Below are 17,618 nucleotides of genomic sequence, written 5' to 3' on the forward strand. Positions count from 1 at the left end.
TAGGACGTTTCATACTGGTTCCTGCAGGAATCTTGTGGTTTCGCTACCGTTAAGACCTAAATGTACGTGTAGTAGAGCTGAGCTAACGTGTGAATATGAACTAAAGGAACGCATCTTATTATCCAAAATTGTAACACACAACAATAAATAACAAAAATAATATTAATAAATAATAAAAAATATGTGCGATAAATTCTTGCGAGGATTCTCCTGCGGGGTAAATGATTAAGTAAATACTTAAGAATTACTTTGTTTGTCTACGAGACATTTTCGATGAAGGGGTTGGTGAAAAGCTGGCAAGGTATGCCAGCGCAGTGTGTTACGGTGCTGTTTTCCAGAAATAATTTGCCTTTTGCAGGTAGGTACGAGACAGAAGCTTACTTATTTGAATGTTTGAGATAAACACGAACGCTCAATGTCACCCATGACCCACATTTTTGAATATTCGACTCAAGAAACAGTGGTCACCCTGATTAGAAAGACAAGACTACGCCAAATATCTCTAGTGGGTCTTCGAGCACAACAAACCCAGTAAAAACCAGTGCGTGAATAACGACAGGAAAAATAATGGCTTACTATGCTCATTTGTGTAAAATAAAATGTTTTCCATGGTATTCTCTTATTAAATTTCCAACGCGGTTATTTTTTTTTTCGCTCGTATTTTCTCATAAATTTTGTGCGCAAGCCTCAACAGAATTTTGAGGGCGGCAGGTTGCACCATGGATTTATCGGTATTTTCATCCTTAGCACTACAAAAAAACGTTACTTCTGTATTTTACTATTATATCACTACTATGTTTTACTATATATACTAATACTATCGTAAGTTAAAACAGACATAGATATAGTATAGTAAAAAAAATAATACGCATATACGTATTCGGCTATAGCAATCGATCCACCCTTAAGTAATCCTCTGAACTTACTTTGAAAAGCATACTTCGGACCTGCAAACGGAATCGTGTATAGCATCCTCTCAGCAAATCCAAGGATGGTTTTTCTTTTCGCGAAGATTTTGAGAGATCGGTCTGCTCACTTATTTTTTTTTTTTTCGTATAATTCTAAGACGAAAAATACGACAGCGTGTTAGCTATCAGCCGTCTGATCGTTCGTAGCGACGTTCGGACCTTACGGTGGACAAGACTTCAGAGAATATCTCTAATTATATGGAGCAATAATGATCAACAATTATCTTAGGTTATCAGCATAAAAGTTTACGCCGCGAGCAATTTTATACTTACATAATGCGTAAGGATTGCCAACAGGAGAACAGAGACCACAATGTAAGTAAAGAAACTTCATAGGAATTTCATCTAATTTTCTTTCCTTGCTGAGCGTGTAGGGGCTTTAGAAACTGCCCACCCTATAGATCACCTCATAACTGTCCGTGCGTTAGCTTATTAGATTTTCAGGCTATAGCATAAGATCAAACGATCAGCTCAGCTCAGTGTGTGTCCGCAGCGGCTTAAATAATGGGCGCCAATTAAAAGCGGGTGTTAGTAATATAGCTTACAATGTTGTGAAGTATGCGCGAATTCTAGTTGATGACCCTTTGCAGGAGAGGGGTCGGTTATTCAAAATATCAAACCGATGAACTGGAGAGCATAGCTAATTACTTGGGACAGGTACTTTATAATCCTCTTTTTTTCAAATTTCTTGTGCGAAGCGTCATCAAAATATGTACGATCGATGATTAGTCAATTATTGGTATATTGTTACCAATTAAGAGAACAATTTTTGACAGCTCTCCTTGGGATTAACTTCGAAGCAATGCAGGTGTGCCGCATTCGTGATGACATCCCTTACCCATAGACATTATTGACCCATTCGTTTGCAGCAATGACATTAGGAACGATAGTGAAATTCCCACAAAACATGATTCGTTTTGAATTTATTATTTTTGACTCAAAAAAAAAAAAAAAAAACAGTAAAAAGACAAACGAAAGATAAATCAAAATAGTACAACTATGACCCATCCTCACTGCTTGCTCGACATTTGGCGTAAGTGGCCCTTTCCCTCCGAACTATGACCAACTAGAACTAACGCAGTCAGTTATCAACGACGACCTGTCCTCATTGTTACTTCAGCATATAATACATACATATAACAGCATAAAAGGTACTGGGGGTGTACTGTGCTATTAGGTGACAACAACTGGGATCCCCTGAGGGGTTGGAACCTGGAACAGTTAGTTCAGTTGAACATTCAGTTCAACGTTATATTAGAGTGGAACTCACTATGGCCACGGTACGTCTTCGGGGCCCCACCACGTACGTCCTACTAACATAATTTACCTGAACCATTAATAAGCCCTTGCTAGCTCATACTAAATGTACGACATTCATGCTTGTTATTCTCTTCCCTGTCGGTGTTGTTTGCATAACTGAGCTTCCGATAGAAGATTTCACTGAACAACTGTTTTTAGCATTTCATCTACGACCCTGTTTTGCTCTCTACCACTACACTGTTTATAAATGTACTATGTATCTGATCCAGCCAAATCCTGTTTCTCCTTTTTTGAAGATAGATAGTGAACTAACGGGCCATTCAACCGACCATTATTGTGCTTTAGGCCATGTTTGTCCTTTGCCATCCACAGTCCATAGGCAACTTCTAGCATTGAATCATCCAGTTCTTTTACACTCAAGCTATTCGATGTACTCTTCTAATAAATGGCTGTTTGGGGACACTCTTCAATTGTTTGCCACCACCTCGTAGCGCCTTTGCTAGCGCAAACGTTACTATCACAAGGACGCGACATCGACACGCTGCCACAAGATCATCCCTACAGTTGGTTTAAGCTCTGTTTATCATCCCCATCCTCTCGGTTAAGCTCGATATAACGCACTGTGTATTAACAGTAATAGCGTGGTGTAGCGTCTACGCGAAAAGACACCGAAAAATTGCCGTAGTCCTTTCGAAATTTTACGGTTCCCCAAAGACCCCTTTAACATTCTTTAGGGATCATTTCAATGTGTCTCTAGGTAGACGATTTCGCTCCGGACAAACCAAGGGCGTGAGCGTTTAGCCAAGACATTGTGCAAGCTCCTTTTTCGTTTATTGCTCTGGGCTTCACACTTGATACTAGTGGACAAAAGGACGATACAATATATTCCTCCGTCTCAAAATGTAAGCACTGGAAGGCTATCGAGTTGAACAGAATGGTTCGCTGAGGTCACAGCAAAGACTAGCTGTTCTCTGGTTCATTCTTTAGACCGGCTTGTGGATCGGTTATATCCTGTTTTGGGGAACTAATGGAAACTCCTTCCTGCATCGGAAGTAGCACAAAATAGGATTGCGGTTTGAAGGTGGGCGTCCAGCAAATACCTAATTGTTCTACGCTTATGAAATCATATGCTATCAACTTGATAGTTTTCCTACCATAGCCACATAAAAGTCAAATATAGCGAGTGAGGGATCGAGAAGAAGCCGTATAGAAATAAGCAAGGGACCTCGAGATCGCTGCTTCGCCAAGATCGTTGACACTTTGCTACGTTTTGACCCGGCCTAAGAAAAAGACAACCTACACAGCGTGATTGTCTTCCTGTTGCTTAAGTCTATTGGACAATACTGCCGGAAGTGGCGCTTATGCTTCACTATTGTCCCGTAATACTATCGCACAAATATCGGAGGGATTTAATAGAGCCCACGTTGGCAGAGCTGTACATCTCAGCACAGGTATGCTTTACGTATTATGCAGATATAAAGGACATAAACGTGTTGCGTAAAAGGCCGAGTAGTTTGAAATCGAAATGCCATACGCACTCCAGGACGATATGTGAATGAATTTACGTTTAAATAGCCATGCGATTCCACGAACTGTGTTCTGCGTGTAACTGCTTCCGCCGAGACTCCTAAGTATCGATTTACGCTGACTGGGTATAGAAAAACGGCGGAGTGAAGGCTAAGTAATGTAAAAACTGTGCCGAGGCATTTAAGTGAAGTTTAAAAGCTGTCAGAGAATCTAACCTATTGTTAATGTCGAATCTTCCTCACAGGCACTAATCAGCGTTTTATGTGAAGATAGGCATCTGGGCACTTTCTTTCTCTTAAAGACTCTCTCTCTCCCTCTCTCTCTCCCTGTCACGGATAAACGCGGCTAACCATAAATATTTGAAGGAAATATGGAATAAAAACGGAAATAACTAAGAACTCGACGTAGAGTTATATTAGACAGAAAATCTGGTGCTCAATATATTTAGTTGAAAAATGTATAGATTCTACAATTTAGACAAAATTTTCTTTTTAATAAATAAAGGCATAATTGCCGAATAAAGGCATCTTTATTCGGACGTCAAGCAAAGGTTTGTTTGGGCTAAGAATTTAATGCTGGAAAGTGTGAAGAAAAAGAGTTCTTCTTGTACGAACAAACACTCGCTTGTAGAGTCACCTTCTAGGCTGACATTCAGGCGGTGGGTTACGTTCAACGATAGACTTAGTTGAGATTCAAGCCGAAGCATATTTAGTCTCATTTATCCTGTAAAACTACAAAAGGTAGTACCTGGATAAAGGATTCATTGGTCGTTGCCATGAATCTGCATTTTCAAAACCTACGCATACGAGCCGAGAACATCTTTGGATTTTACCTTTCATTGTTTCCGCTTTCCATGTGCGAACAGATAGGGCGGAGTCTGACCGAAGGCCACAATGACGAATTTAGTGTTTAGGTAGCAGCAGTAGTAGTTTAAATGCAGAAATGAAAAGGTACATAGTTTGAGAGCTCGTAATTAAGATTTTCGGCAACGTATGCCCCGGGCTTCATTATCAGAAAATTACCATTAGGGCAAACTTACGAATCTAAGCATCTCGAGGTTTTTTAAAGCTGCGAAACCTAGTTGAACTATGCAAATCCAGGAGAATACATCTTTTGGTTATTGAAAAAAAAAAGATTTTAATTAACCATTCTATTATACAAGCCCGTAGGATACTTAGCAAAGCCTATCAGCCTGGAGACTAACTGCGGTAATTCGAAATGTCAGTTTTACTAAAGTTAATATATAAGGGATGCTTGAGAATTGACGCATAAATTAAGCAGTAACTCGAATTCAACGGTCGTGCCAATCAATGCGCTTTCAACAAAGTCTGTCCTTTAAGCTTCACAACCTATGTGAGCCTGAGCATACCTGCCTAGTTATATTTGGCTTTGTCAACTCAAGAGTTTGGTTACCAACGAAGGTACTCTGATCAATTATTATATATTACAGATATAAAATAGTCAGTGGGCCTTGCATTTGCACAGCTGGCCAGCGTACTCAGCAGGCCAGTGACCACGCAGCATCTAATTCACGCGACTTTACCTTGCGTAGAGGAAATAGCTTTCTTCAACTATTTCTTCTCATTTTTCTTTCTGGGTTTCACGACTGGGTCAAACAACGGATTTGTTACGCTAGTAGTTATCTTCCGTCTAGCAGTAAATCATTACCATTCCATCCTTTCTACTATCACACAAAGCCTTACGCTTTGCGTGCTACGATGCCAAGTTTCGAAAGTAAGGTCAATAGTACAAAGCTTTGTCTCTCTCGACTGAATTGGCAGGAGCGTGGAAATTGCTTCTACATTATCTTCGAGAAGACACTTTTTTTCAGCTGTGCTTGAAAGAGCATCTTAGTGCGTTCTATGCATCGATGCCGGTTACTAGAATGCATTCAACTCTTAAATCTGTGGTTATCTATTTGTTTGTAGGTACGAGTCGTTAGCCGTCCGAAGTAGCAGTGTCTAACGAAGACAAAGCTCAAAATATCTGTGCGTGATAAAGGCCGTGCTCGTATAACCTAGGGCTTTCAAAGCGCCGATCGAACGTTGTATAAAGTTTTATTACAAGGTATAGATAAAACGGGCGGAACGTCTTTGAAAAGCACATATGCACACATACATTGACGCCATTGAATTATCATCATTGAATATGAATTAGGAAGGTGTAAGTTGGAATGCCTGTTCACTTCTAGTTTCAGGTTAGACAATAAGGGCACGGCAGAGATCCGCTATTCTAACTACCTTTATATGTAAACAATGGAGTGTGTTGAAGAGGCCACTCTCGCTAGCAACTTTGTGTGGAAGATAGCGCTTAATGCCTTGTCTAGAAAAAGAAATTTCGGAGCGGATTGCTCGCTCCGTAGCTTGGTACGCCTGAATACATCGAATTATATAGCAACTTTATTTACACAAGAGGATCTGGGGGGGCAAAGAGAAGACCTAGACAACATATATTCATTAGCAAACAATGCAAGTGTATCGTATCCATAGGGTCACCTGCACATCTTCCACGTATAGCTACTGCTAGCAATACATATATATATATATATATATACATATACAGGAAGTACACTTTTCTGAAATATTTTACAGCATAAACTTATCAATTTTGATTACGATTAAGCGGCAACGAGATCAACGGATTGCTAATACTTGTCAACGATGAGTTTTGAAATTCGGTATTTGAGTGACGTAAAGACAGAAAAATATTTTTTTCATACTTACTTTTAGTGGTATCGGTTCTTCCATAAAACAGCAGATGTTGTTGGGCCGGTTTTTACTCATTTATTTACTTCACTGATAGAACGGTTGCGACGGAGGCGTCTGCTACAGTAACCGCATAAAACTATTCCCGACCTTTACAGACAAATATTTTGAAATGCTTAAACGGCTTATGCGTTTTACTATGCATATAAGAGATAAGTAACTATCGAGTTCATAGGTTAAAGTTCTCCTTAAGCACTACCTAATATTCCTTAGCTTAATAAGGCTCGTTTGAACACGAGGCCTTCGTTGCCATGATGAATGAATCGCGTTCCTACCAGAATATGTACGTTTATTGCCATTACGATCACTTAGTCCTACAGATTAATTAGCGGGAAGGCAGTAATAATTCATAGGAACAGCAGCACGCGTTGTAGCCACCACGTTACGTATAAACTGCACAGACAGCATAGGCAACTGTTTTACTTTATTATTCTCTATCTCTCTATGTAGCAGTGACACTTGATTAGCCTGTCAGAGAACGATCACCTGCCACTGGATAGAAGAACACGTTTCTGGGTCGAGCCCAGGGCGCGGGTCAGTGCAGAACACGGAACAGAAGGAAGAAAAGAAAAGTTCGCTACAATAGGTATCGCATACTTAAGAACATTTAACGTGGAATAGTTCTTATGAAATCTTAGGAAAGCTGAATCTATTCGGGGTGTTCGAACTATACCTAAACACCCTCTCAGTTCGTGAGGCAGTTTAATTATAATAGATATTCATTCAAATGTGTACTATTTATTGGATAATTATGGCCGTTTTACGCACGACATTTGCGTCCGATTTAAGCCGAAGGCTTTTATCAGTATATTGCGTAGACAATATTAACTCCTTCATATATACTTAATCGACCCTTTCTTTAGAAATATGCGCCGTAGGTCACTGAGTCTTTGTATAGTGAGCAACGTAGAAAGAATCAATCAGCTGCATGTAACTACAAACGTTTCAAGCGTCACAAACAAGTTCTCAATAAGGAACACACACTGATGGTACCCTGTTATGAGTACTTCGGAACATATAACACGTCTCCTAGGATATCAAAGGAGATTCACATTACAACTTATCTATTTTGATCTATGTGTTCATAACTTAGGCTCTAGTACAACAAAAATGCCAGCCTTCACACGTCTTACTATCTTACTACGGGGGTGATCCAAGTCCATCTTACCCCACTGCTTTCCACCACGCCATTACAATAATTATGAGCTTACCGATCCGAAAACATGTTGATCCATTTCCAGTTGGAAATAGTACACAAATTCTCATTATAGGAGCTGCCTTCCTTGTTGTTTTACGTATGCAGATTTTAAACACTTGCACATCAAAACTGCACCTGTTTTTGACTAGGATCAGCACATTTTTTTTCGTTCCTGTCTGATAAACTTACGTGTGTGTATATATAAAACCGTTGCTGTTCCGTCACATCGGAATTCATTATTAGACATAGAAATAGGTCGCCACTGCCATTTATAGAATACTCATACATCTATAGCAGTGATGCTAAGCAAATGCTCAACCACTGTGCTCTATGTACATATAGCTGAAACACGTTAATCTTTAACTAGTTATGGGAAATCAATTCAGTATTACCCATCGATTCCGTCTGAGTCGAAACGGTTTCTCTGGTATGGATCATATTGGCCTTGCGTCCACGCTTATATATGCTATATAATTTTCCCGTTTTCAAATGATTGCAAACTTGCAATTAACTAAGCAAAGTTAATTACAATTAAGCCTGAAAAGAATTTCTTTCTATACGTTGGCAGCACGAGATGGAGAAATGTCACATTCAGCACATGTTGCCAGTTGTGATACCTCAACACTGAAACTACCGGTGCTTTTCGTATACCTAGCCTAAGTTGATAATGAACTATAGGTTTTCGATGTTGACTCAATGACAACATTAATCGTGCTCAATTAGGGATTTTTAGAAAATTGCAAACGCTCAAATTGACTGCGGCTGTTGCGAGGTTGAATATATTTCTTTAGCCATTTTTTCACAAGGAGGTATTTCTACGATACAAATAGAGTGAAATCAAATCGGCTGGACTTGTATAGAGGTCGTGTTCTTACAAGGCCGAGCGCGCTCACCTCGTGGCTTTCATAGTGTTTGTAGTGAATTAAGGCCAAAAACTGTTAATAAACCGAAGGTAAGTCCGGAAAAATATTCAAGTAGAACCTCAAAGCGGAGCGAGAGGGAAAGCGCGCGCGAATGGAGGGAGAGAGAGGGAATGTTATACAAAGCGACAAAGACGTTTGATTTTTCCCTATGTATCCTTCCATCCCTAGACTTATTCCTCGTAGACCTAGTTGAACAGAACCTCCCGAAAGTGGAAATATTTTTTCTTCTTATGGCCATATCGTTTATAGGGCATAAAATACAAGTGCGAACGTAAACGTCTCCCAACGGATTTGCAAAAGTAATCACCCCCAAGGGATTTGTAAAAATAACCACCCCCTAAAAGTTCGCCCAAATCATCGTATGTACCATTCAAGCTGAGAAATAACTTTGTAATTTTCAGCAATTTCATTTACAGTAACTATCACATCATTTCCCGCTTATTTTAGCTTAATAATGTGGCGTGACAAAAACAGAGGTTGTTGATTAGCCAGAGTTTCCTTGTAGTTCTACTAACAATATTACGGTTATTTAAAAACTTAACAACTGAATAACCTCGTTTAACCCAGCCACTCAACAATTCGACATGTTCGCTAAAACTATTTGTATATTTCCACAACTCTTTCTTACGAGATAATTATTACCTTGTTTAGGAGTCCAATCTTACCTCACGTAATTCTAGGGCTCGTACATCTTTAAATACACTGATGAACGACACGCTTGAGAACCGACGCGGAGATTTTGTACACCCCACAGAGCTTCGAAAAGAACCAAGTTATCGCGGGACTCCCCTATCTATGTTCTATCTAACAACGGAACAATTGGTTACTCCAATAGCGATTGACAGTGCGTCTCCGTTCTCCCCAGTGGCAGTGGAACGAGTTACGAATTTTTCGAAACATGTTGCCCTTTTCTTTCTCCCGGGGCACGAACTTAAGTCTAAGTCGAGTCGAAGCAACGGCATTTACGTACCACTAAAAGGTGTCTGTTGGACCTGCTGACTTCTTCTAGCCCGGCCTGATGCTGACTTCCTGGCTGTTTCGACCTTGGTTAACACGATCGCAGAATAAGCAGTCAAATAAGCATTAACTAATTGTGTTGTTGTGTTATTTTATTTGTCACTACAGTTACCTTTGACGGGTACGGTACGACAGCATTTACGGTCTTCGTGTAAACGTACACACGTTAATTAGCTAAGTACTGATTGCGACACCTACGAGCTGCAATCCAGTCGATAAAAAGAGTTTAAAGTAACTGTTAATACCCTCGCCAATAGTCGAAAGCAGCTGAGTTTGTGGTCACTCTGGACTGGAATGTTTTTTGTTGATATTTAAATATTGTTTGCCTGTCCCCGTATTGATGCAGCCGTAACTCGTCCTTTTACCTTTTAAAAGTCTTTTTTCTTAATTGTTGCTTGAATTTCATAGAACAGAGAAATTTGCCATGTTAGGCTCCGCCAACGATTTGAGTGGCATCAATGTCGAGATATAGGTACGTTTCTCAGGCCAAACTTTCACTTTACATTTGGGTATCACGTGTTGTTTGAGGCTGACGGAAGCATGTCATTGTTTGTCACTTTGGTGACTTTTGAAGGATTTGCAAAGCGAGCAGATAAAGGAGAGGGAACGTCACTATAAATTATCTAAATATATACCTTATATGTTTCTGTCTACGAATCAAGTCGTGCACGATAAATCAAATACAATATTACGCACTAAAGAAGTTGCCTCCAACAAAAATATCCCATCATATTCCCATTGCATAGTGGCTACTCCAACTGCCTAAAGGACGTCTTTACTGCTACTGCCTCGAATACGATCTGATCACACACTTTGTATTACCACTTACTGCAAAGGTACGTCCGTCTTTTAGCCATGGCTGCCTCTCAATAAGCTTCAGTGCATCTGCTTGCGTGTAGCCTGTTTTGGCTTTTCTTTCTTTCCCGGTGAGGCTGTAAGTACCGAGCAATCGGCCTGGGATTTGGAGGCAAGAGGCTGCAAGCAAGAACCTGCAACAAAGAACTGAAAGGACAACCGAGAAAATTTAAACCAGTCGTTGATTTTATTATGCCCTTGTTTATTCCTCGGCGAGATAATAAAGAATATGCTGGATACGGTGATAATGGCTGCTCTCCGACTACCCACATGACCTGGATAACAAAAAGGAACTGCATTCTGGTAAAGCGCTTGTTTTTGAAGCAGATTAATAATTTGGATATAAGTTGTTTAAATTGGTAGATTTTTAGTTTCTTTTTTTATACATCAAGACGTTAACTGGCACATGCGTTGGTTTTTGTAAGAGGCAGTTACTTTCCTGGTTTTTGCTTTGTAGACGTGCAACCTATACTATTAATGCCCTAAATTCGCAAAATGTTATAAATACTGCTAAATGGTAAAAACAAAAATACTACTTGTCGAAACCCGAACTTCTATTAGTGGCTAGTTTAATCTAACAAATTTAGCATCCTTTAGGAGCATAGCTGGAGAGGGTCGAAACAAACATATTATTTAAGCAGGGGTTCAAACTCTCCAAGCTTCAGCAAAGGGAAGCTTCTAAGTCTACACTTCAGATCATCAAACTACTTTGACACGGCGCTGCGTTCTGTTCATTTCGTTCAAGATATCGATAGTTTCTGGTATTTCACTCGTTTTGGCTTTGGTTTTTGCTGATATCAATATTACGGTACTCTCACCTACGAACAAGTTACGAATGATGTAAATGCCACACTAAATAAACACAGTGTATTCTTGATTTAATTTTACCAAAAATGTATTATTTGATTCCATCTGGGCTGAACTATAGCCAACATGTGTGAAAAGGTGCCGCACATTGAGTCAAACCCGAATCGATCCATCGTTTGAAAAATTATGCTTTCTATAGGTACGTTCCTATTGGCATCCGTAGTTCTTATGACGTTGCATACATCAACATGAACAATCGAGGTCAACATTTTTAAGCCTAGGGCTGGAGAAATTAACAATTGGGGCTTGATATTGCCTCGATTGTGGCTTAGTGGTAATTGAGTTTGTTCTTACTTGATCTAAAACAGTTATATATTATACGATGTGTTGTAGCAATCTCAACATTCAGGAATATGATGAACCTTGACGAAGGTGCCGAGCAAGAGCTGCAATAAATAGCCGGGACGATGAAACGATGTTCAGCTATATTACGATGCTTTAGATACTAGAGTTTAGAAAGCCGCGTCTAAGTACCTAGTTGAGCTGCGTAGCCGTCGTTCACTAAACTGGTGAAAACTCGAAAAAAAGATACTGAAAATTAACTGACTGACATCGACTTGAACGACTCCGAGAAACATCCAAATTACAGATTCAACACAATAGAAGATATGTCTTCGCTCGATCTCATCGATCAAAGCAATTACTGTGGCTTGGCTAAAGGGCTCACGCTAATTGAACCCAAAATGCTGATTATGCTTTTTCTCGCCTTCCGCTTTTGCAAAAAATCTCATAGTGGGCATACCATTGTGGGTCTAAACAGATACCCTTAGACCCTTTAAAACTACTGCATCTCCCAGCCGACAGCCATCGAGGAGTGGGAGACTTGAAAAGTGAAGCTTACGGCCCTTAAAAGAACTCAAAGGCTGGCTTATATATACTTTTACTTAACTCTTTCGATGTCTTCATTATAGGAAAATGCTAAAAAGTGTCTTTAATGCAGTTAAGGGCATGATTCCAATAAACGGTGCGGAACCTTTACGCGTCCTTCTTACCTAGGACTATTCTAGCCGCATTACTATCAGTCGAATCATATTTAATTTTTACGCATAAAACCTATATAATAACTTTAGTGCATTATTCGATCTGGTAAACATGTTTATGCCAGTCACTCAAATCGGTATGGAACGGATAGAAGCCTCTTGAGCGTTGGTGGAGCTGAATAAATATGTTTGTCGTAGAAATTATTCAATACAGCTTCTAAGACAGGAACTTTAGTACGATAGATTGTCAAAAGGCTCGGGTCAATCACAGCTGTTTGTTATAACAAAAAAACATTATTGTAGTATTAGGCCGGGAGAAACATTTGTTTGCCTATTAGAAGGTTATCACACGCCTAAGAACACAGATATGTGTGAGGTAAAGAAAACTTTTTTAATCGGAAAATTGAATGCAAATATAGTTAGAAGAGACATCAAATGGACTGCGTAGTTCAGTAATAATATTACCATGTTCGTTTTTACCTGTATTAGTAGTATTCCAAAGTACAAACTAGGCAGACAAATCTGTTAAAAAGTTTTACACTCGAATACCAACAAGGCAGCCAGATTGCATCTAGGTCCGAATCTAACTATTCCAAATTCTATCTTCACAAATCCCCAAAAAATACCAGATACCTGCGTATGTTTAACAAGTATGATACGTAGTGTCAGCGATTCAACCTAGTCATACTAACTAAATGAATGTTTCCAGTTTTCACGTCTAGGACTGCTGTTAAATAGAATTTTTAATGGCTGCCTTCCAGAGAAAAACGAACTGAGTCCACGCTGGGCTTCAAGCTTGTTTTTAAGGAAGTTCGGAGAATTTGACGGCCTGCGTGGGTCATATGGACACATTTTTTCGGATAGTCAATAGTGTGGGACTACCATTAACCTTAAGAGGCAGTTGACGCCAAGTGTTGTGGAAGGTCTCATAGGCCAAAAGTACCTACCCACCAACCGCAGTCGTTAAAGAAAACCCCTGCAAGGCCTGAAACACTTATCGTGTTATTCCGAAGCTTGTGTTGGCAAGGGATTGTCAACGTCTTTTCTGTCTCAGAGTCTGTGTTTTCCGCAGAATTACCAACTCTAAATAATTTCACCCATACCTAAGCGAAAAAACATGTTATTATTACACCATCACAGAAACTGCAATCATATTAACTGTAGTGTGCTAGCCTTTCCTTTCCAGGCGCAGCTTTGACCATTTTGTTGGCTACTTTTTTCGACAAAAAGCCAAGAGATATTTTTGCGAAACATCTTACTAGTTCTGATTTTTCTTATTTTGTTCTTCTTGCTTGTTTTCCAGATGCATCGCGATTTACAACCCACTATCGCATCGGTTATCACGTAGATGTGCTCTAATTATTGTAGCATTAATATGGCTTGTTAGTTGCGTCATTGCGCTACCAGGGTATGCGTTCGCCCAGACGCGAAGTTATGAAGATCGCATCGTTTGTTCACTGAGTTGGCCGGAGCTCGGCGGAGTCAATCCGAGTCAAGTTGACTTCATGTGAGTACTATGACAATAATATTATAATAGAAATATTCATAGTTATATAACATATACCAATAAAGAGCTACTTACGTCCACAGAAAACTTTGACCGTGTTTCCAGAAGCCGTTGCTCGATTCTGAGTTTCACGAACTCTTATACCGAATAGTTCAGAAAGTAAGTAAGGTATCCTCTAATAATCCATCATCGTTGCCGAGTTTTTACGCCTCACCTGCTCAGTCAAACGTCATCTCATTTACAGGTTTTGTCAAGAGGGTTGGCAAAATAGGACAGGTGCGTGAATCAAAACAGTAACTCTACGGTTTCTAAAAGCTCCAACCTCGAAAACACGAAATTTGCTTTCGTCAACAATTTCGAATGTAATCTCCTGACAGTTAATTAATGAGCTCTGTAACATACGGTGATTCTGAAGATACGCCAAACCAATATCGAAGGTGTTCACAGCTTTGAGATGTGCTCAATTGCTTAAATTAGTTCAGTTGATTAAATTAATTAATAGACACAAATGAGTGGCCGAAGCCGGCTAGCTCGCGCCACCCACAAGTTACTTGACATGCGGATAAAGCAAGCTAACAGGTGTTTCTGTAGACAATACACACTGCATTGCTTAGATTTGTTGTTAATTGGTACATAGAGGAAATGAGAATAATATATGTGGAGTTATTTTGCAGATTATACCGCGGTATAAATCTATAATATAGATACATAACATAATGGAGTCGATGGTAAAAAAATTAATATTTCATTAGACGGACTGTGCTCTCAGGGATAATAAGTATTCGGTATATAGTAATACCATACCGATACATATTGCCTCTAATTGCTATTCAACGCGGTCTGCAAATATCATAATCTGATCACGATTGTGAAATATTTTTTTCGGCTAAATCATATCACATACAAAATAATCATAATTAAGATAGATATTTCCCAGTTACTGTAACATCCGCAAATAATGCCTGCGATGTTGCATAGACAGAAAGAGCTATAGTTGTCGGTGTCCACTACTGCAACGACTCCGTATCAGCTAGATATATATAATACAGCCTGAGGTAATCCTCTGAACGGAGTAAAATTTAGTACTGACCATCTATCTGATCAAACTTTTGAGTGTTTGCTTTATATTACAATCGTCATGACATATACAATATTTTCATTACTAAGAGATACAATACGGCAATAGTTGCCCGTTATTTGATTCGAGGTGACTATACTGTAAACTTAAGTAAGATTAAGGGGTTTCTCAACTAGTAGAAATTCTATATACTAACACATCACGACCCAGCAGGCTGTATAGTAGAGAGGCCGATGATCCAAGATTAACTCATGACAAAATGTGCATAAGTTAAGCTGTAAAACTTTACGAACCCATTCCTATCAGTGTAGTTTTTATAACAGGTACCTATACACCGAAAGAGATATCAGCTGGTGTTTATGGTCTTTTGGCTTGGCTGATTATCTAAAATAACCCTCGAACTAGCTTAAGCTAGACCTCCATTTATTACACATACGGACATAGATATTTGTGTATCAGTTGCGCAGGATACGGAGAGGCTTCTCGGATCAACTCCTTTTGCAGCGGTACTTCTTTTGTATACTAACAACACGATAAACTTCGTAGACGACTAACGCGAATTCTTATGGTACTACAGTTCTCCGTCGTCTTATACCGCTAAAGGTTAAACGAAAGGCGCAAGGAAAAAGTTTCTTTCACAGCCGTACTCAAAAGATCTCCGTTCATACCCGTTCAGAGCAAAATGCCCTTTGCACCGTTCTTCCGTCAAAATGACCTTCTATTCCTAACTTTTCCCCACTGCAGGTAAAACGGCACCGTTTGCTGTTCTAAATTTCTAACGCTACTCATTGTTTTGTTCAAACGTAAAAGTAAGCTCGAAGTCCGTAAAACTCTTGGTTTAGGCAAGCGACTTTTATTGGCATGAATGAAATCAACCCCAACGAAAAATCAATAGTGGCTTGCGCTGATAACCGGCCGGCAGCTCTAAGGTGCTTAGTCGTATCACTGCTATCTCCCTGGTGGGACTCCCTTCGTCTCATCGAAGTTACCAGCATTTAAAGTGAAATGAAGTACCGCATTTTGCACGGAATTACTTCCTGACTGATGGAGCGCAGTCACTTGGTAGATGTATAAATATTGTACACGTACAAAGCATCGCAAAAATATACCCAAGGTTTGAATGATCATAACTTCAGTTCCATTATCGTATAATTGATATTTAAATTTGAAAATGATCTATAAAAGATATATAACGTTTTCTTTTACCGCGAATATTCAAAAAATTATTATCCTTCTAATTAGTACAGTGCTGAGAACGGACGAGTATTACTTATCAAACTCTAACAGACATTTCAATTTGCGTATTCTTTTTTCACTCGTAGCTTTCAAAACCTTTTAGCGTCGTCAGCTTTCTGGCATAGACTACATCTTTGAAGCATTCCTACAAGAAAAAGATTATTGGGAATCGGCTGTGGAGAGTGGAAAGGATACACGTTGGATCCTTTCGCCCAACCCGTATCGTGGAAAGATTCTCATCAAAATAACGCCTTACACCATTATGATACTGTGCAAGTAGTCAATCCTGTTAGAGGTCAAATTTGGGATCCTCATAAATGTTTTTCCGAATTCTCAGTAAAAACATATTTTTGTGTAAATTCAAGTAATTAACATCACTCGCTGCACTGTCAAAAAAAGGTCATCTAACTTCGTATGCCACACCACATTATAGCTATTGGTATATTTACAATAATGTTCATCCGTAATAGATAAACGTAAATAGATAAAGTGCAATTATGCCATTTAACTTAGATATAACTTCATTGTTCCAAACAATTCTTTCGCAAAAACCGTGCACTTTATTTACGTTTTTTTTTTTCGTGTACGATTTGCAAGATTGTTCTTGACGGTTCATTTTAACCTCATTTATAGCATGCACCATATTGAAATATAACTTTCCCGTTTACAAAATACGATATAGGCTTAATTTGCTGACGCCAACTGAATCACTTATTTGCTTCACAGAGTTTTAGGCTGCTTCGCGGTAGCTTACCTGTAGTTTTTCTTTCTACATTATTATGCTTCTAAAAACATTTTCAGAATCAATTTGCTTTGTTCTAAAGTTATTCCTAGCCTACCCATTACTTCGAATCAATTACACTTTAACCGTTAGTTAAATTTCTAGCTATAATATTTATTGTTAATTTCTTCGCCGCAACTATATATATATATATATATATATAGCCTTTGCTACTTCGATTGCTTTTTCGAATTTAAGGCCACTGTTACGTGGTTGAATAGATAACGTATTGGATACTATGTATAAGTGATTATGCTTCGACGGACAGACCTCTTCGTTTCTACTTACACCATATCTATATCTATACGCAGCAACATCATTAATGGGAAACGGGATCGACGTGGATGATGGAACCTTAATTGCAATATCCTTACGGTAGATATCGGGATCTTTTAAGAAAATCAACCCAATGCATCGTTCATTGCAACCAGTAACTACTTAGCGGGTTATTAAATTTCATCCCGAGCTTTTTCTGATTACAAAAGGCGAGTGTGATTCGTCTTGTGCTTGTGACCTATCCTAGTTACTGCACTGCCTCTAACATCCAGGGCCGAATCACCGGGCATATTAAACACATCCTGCCGGACGTAGTTAGGAACGTCCTCGTGATCGTGGCGATACATATATCATAGGAATAACAAAGCGTAGAAGAGAGA

The 17,618-nt window shown here is 39.2% G+C and overlaps 1 protein-coding gene across 5 annotated transcripts in view; it reads left to right on the forward strand.

Moving 5' to 3' along the window:
* LOC111243338 (tachykinin-like peptides receptor 86C) overlaps positions 1-17,618 on the forward strand; it is a 317,164-nt gene that overhangs the window by 128,729 nt on the left and 170,817 nt on the right. For all 5 annotated transcript variants that reach the window (XR_015319164.1, XR_015319163.1, XM_086977508.1 and 2 more), the window contains exon 2: positions 13,664-13,867. Coding sequence is in view for 3 of the 5 variants with exons in the window: in XM_086977508.1 (XP_086833634.1) it covers positions 13,664-13,867 (204 nt within the window). In the remaining 2 variants the exon portion in view is untranslated. The remainder of the gene's footprint in view (positions 1-13,663; positions 13,868-17,618) is intronic.

This window comes from Varroa destructor, unplaced genomic scaffold (genome assembly GCF_002443255.2).
Source record: "Varroa destructor unplaced genomic scaffold, Vdes_3.0 BEIS01000001.1, whole genome shotgun sequence".
In the NCBI taxonomy this organism is placed as follows: domain Eukaryota; kingdom Metazoa; phylum Arthropoda; class Arachnida; order Mesostigmata; family Varroidae; genus Varroa; species Varroa destructor.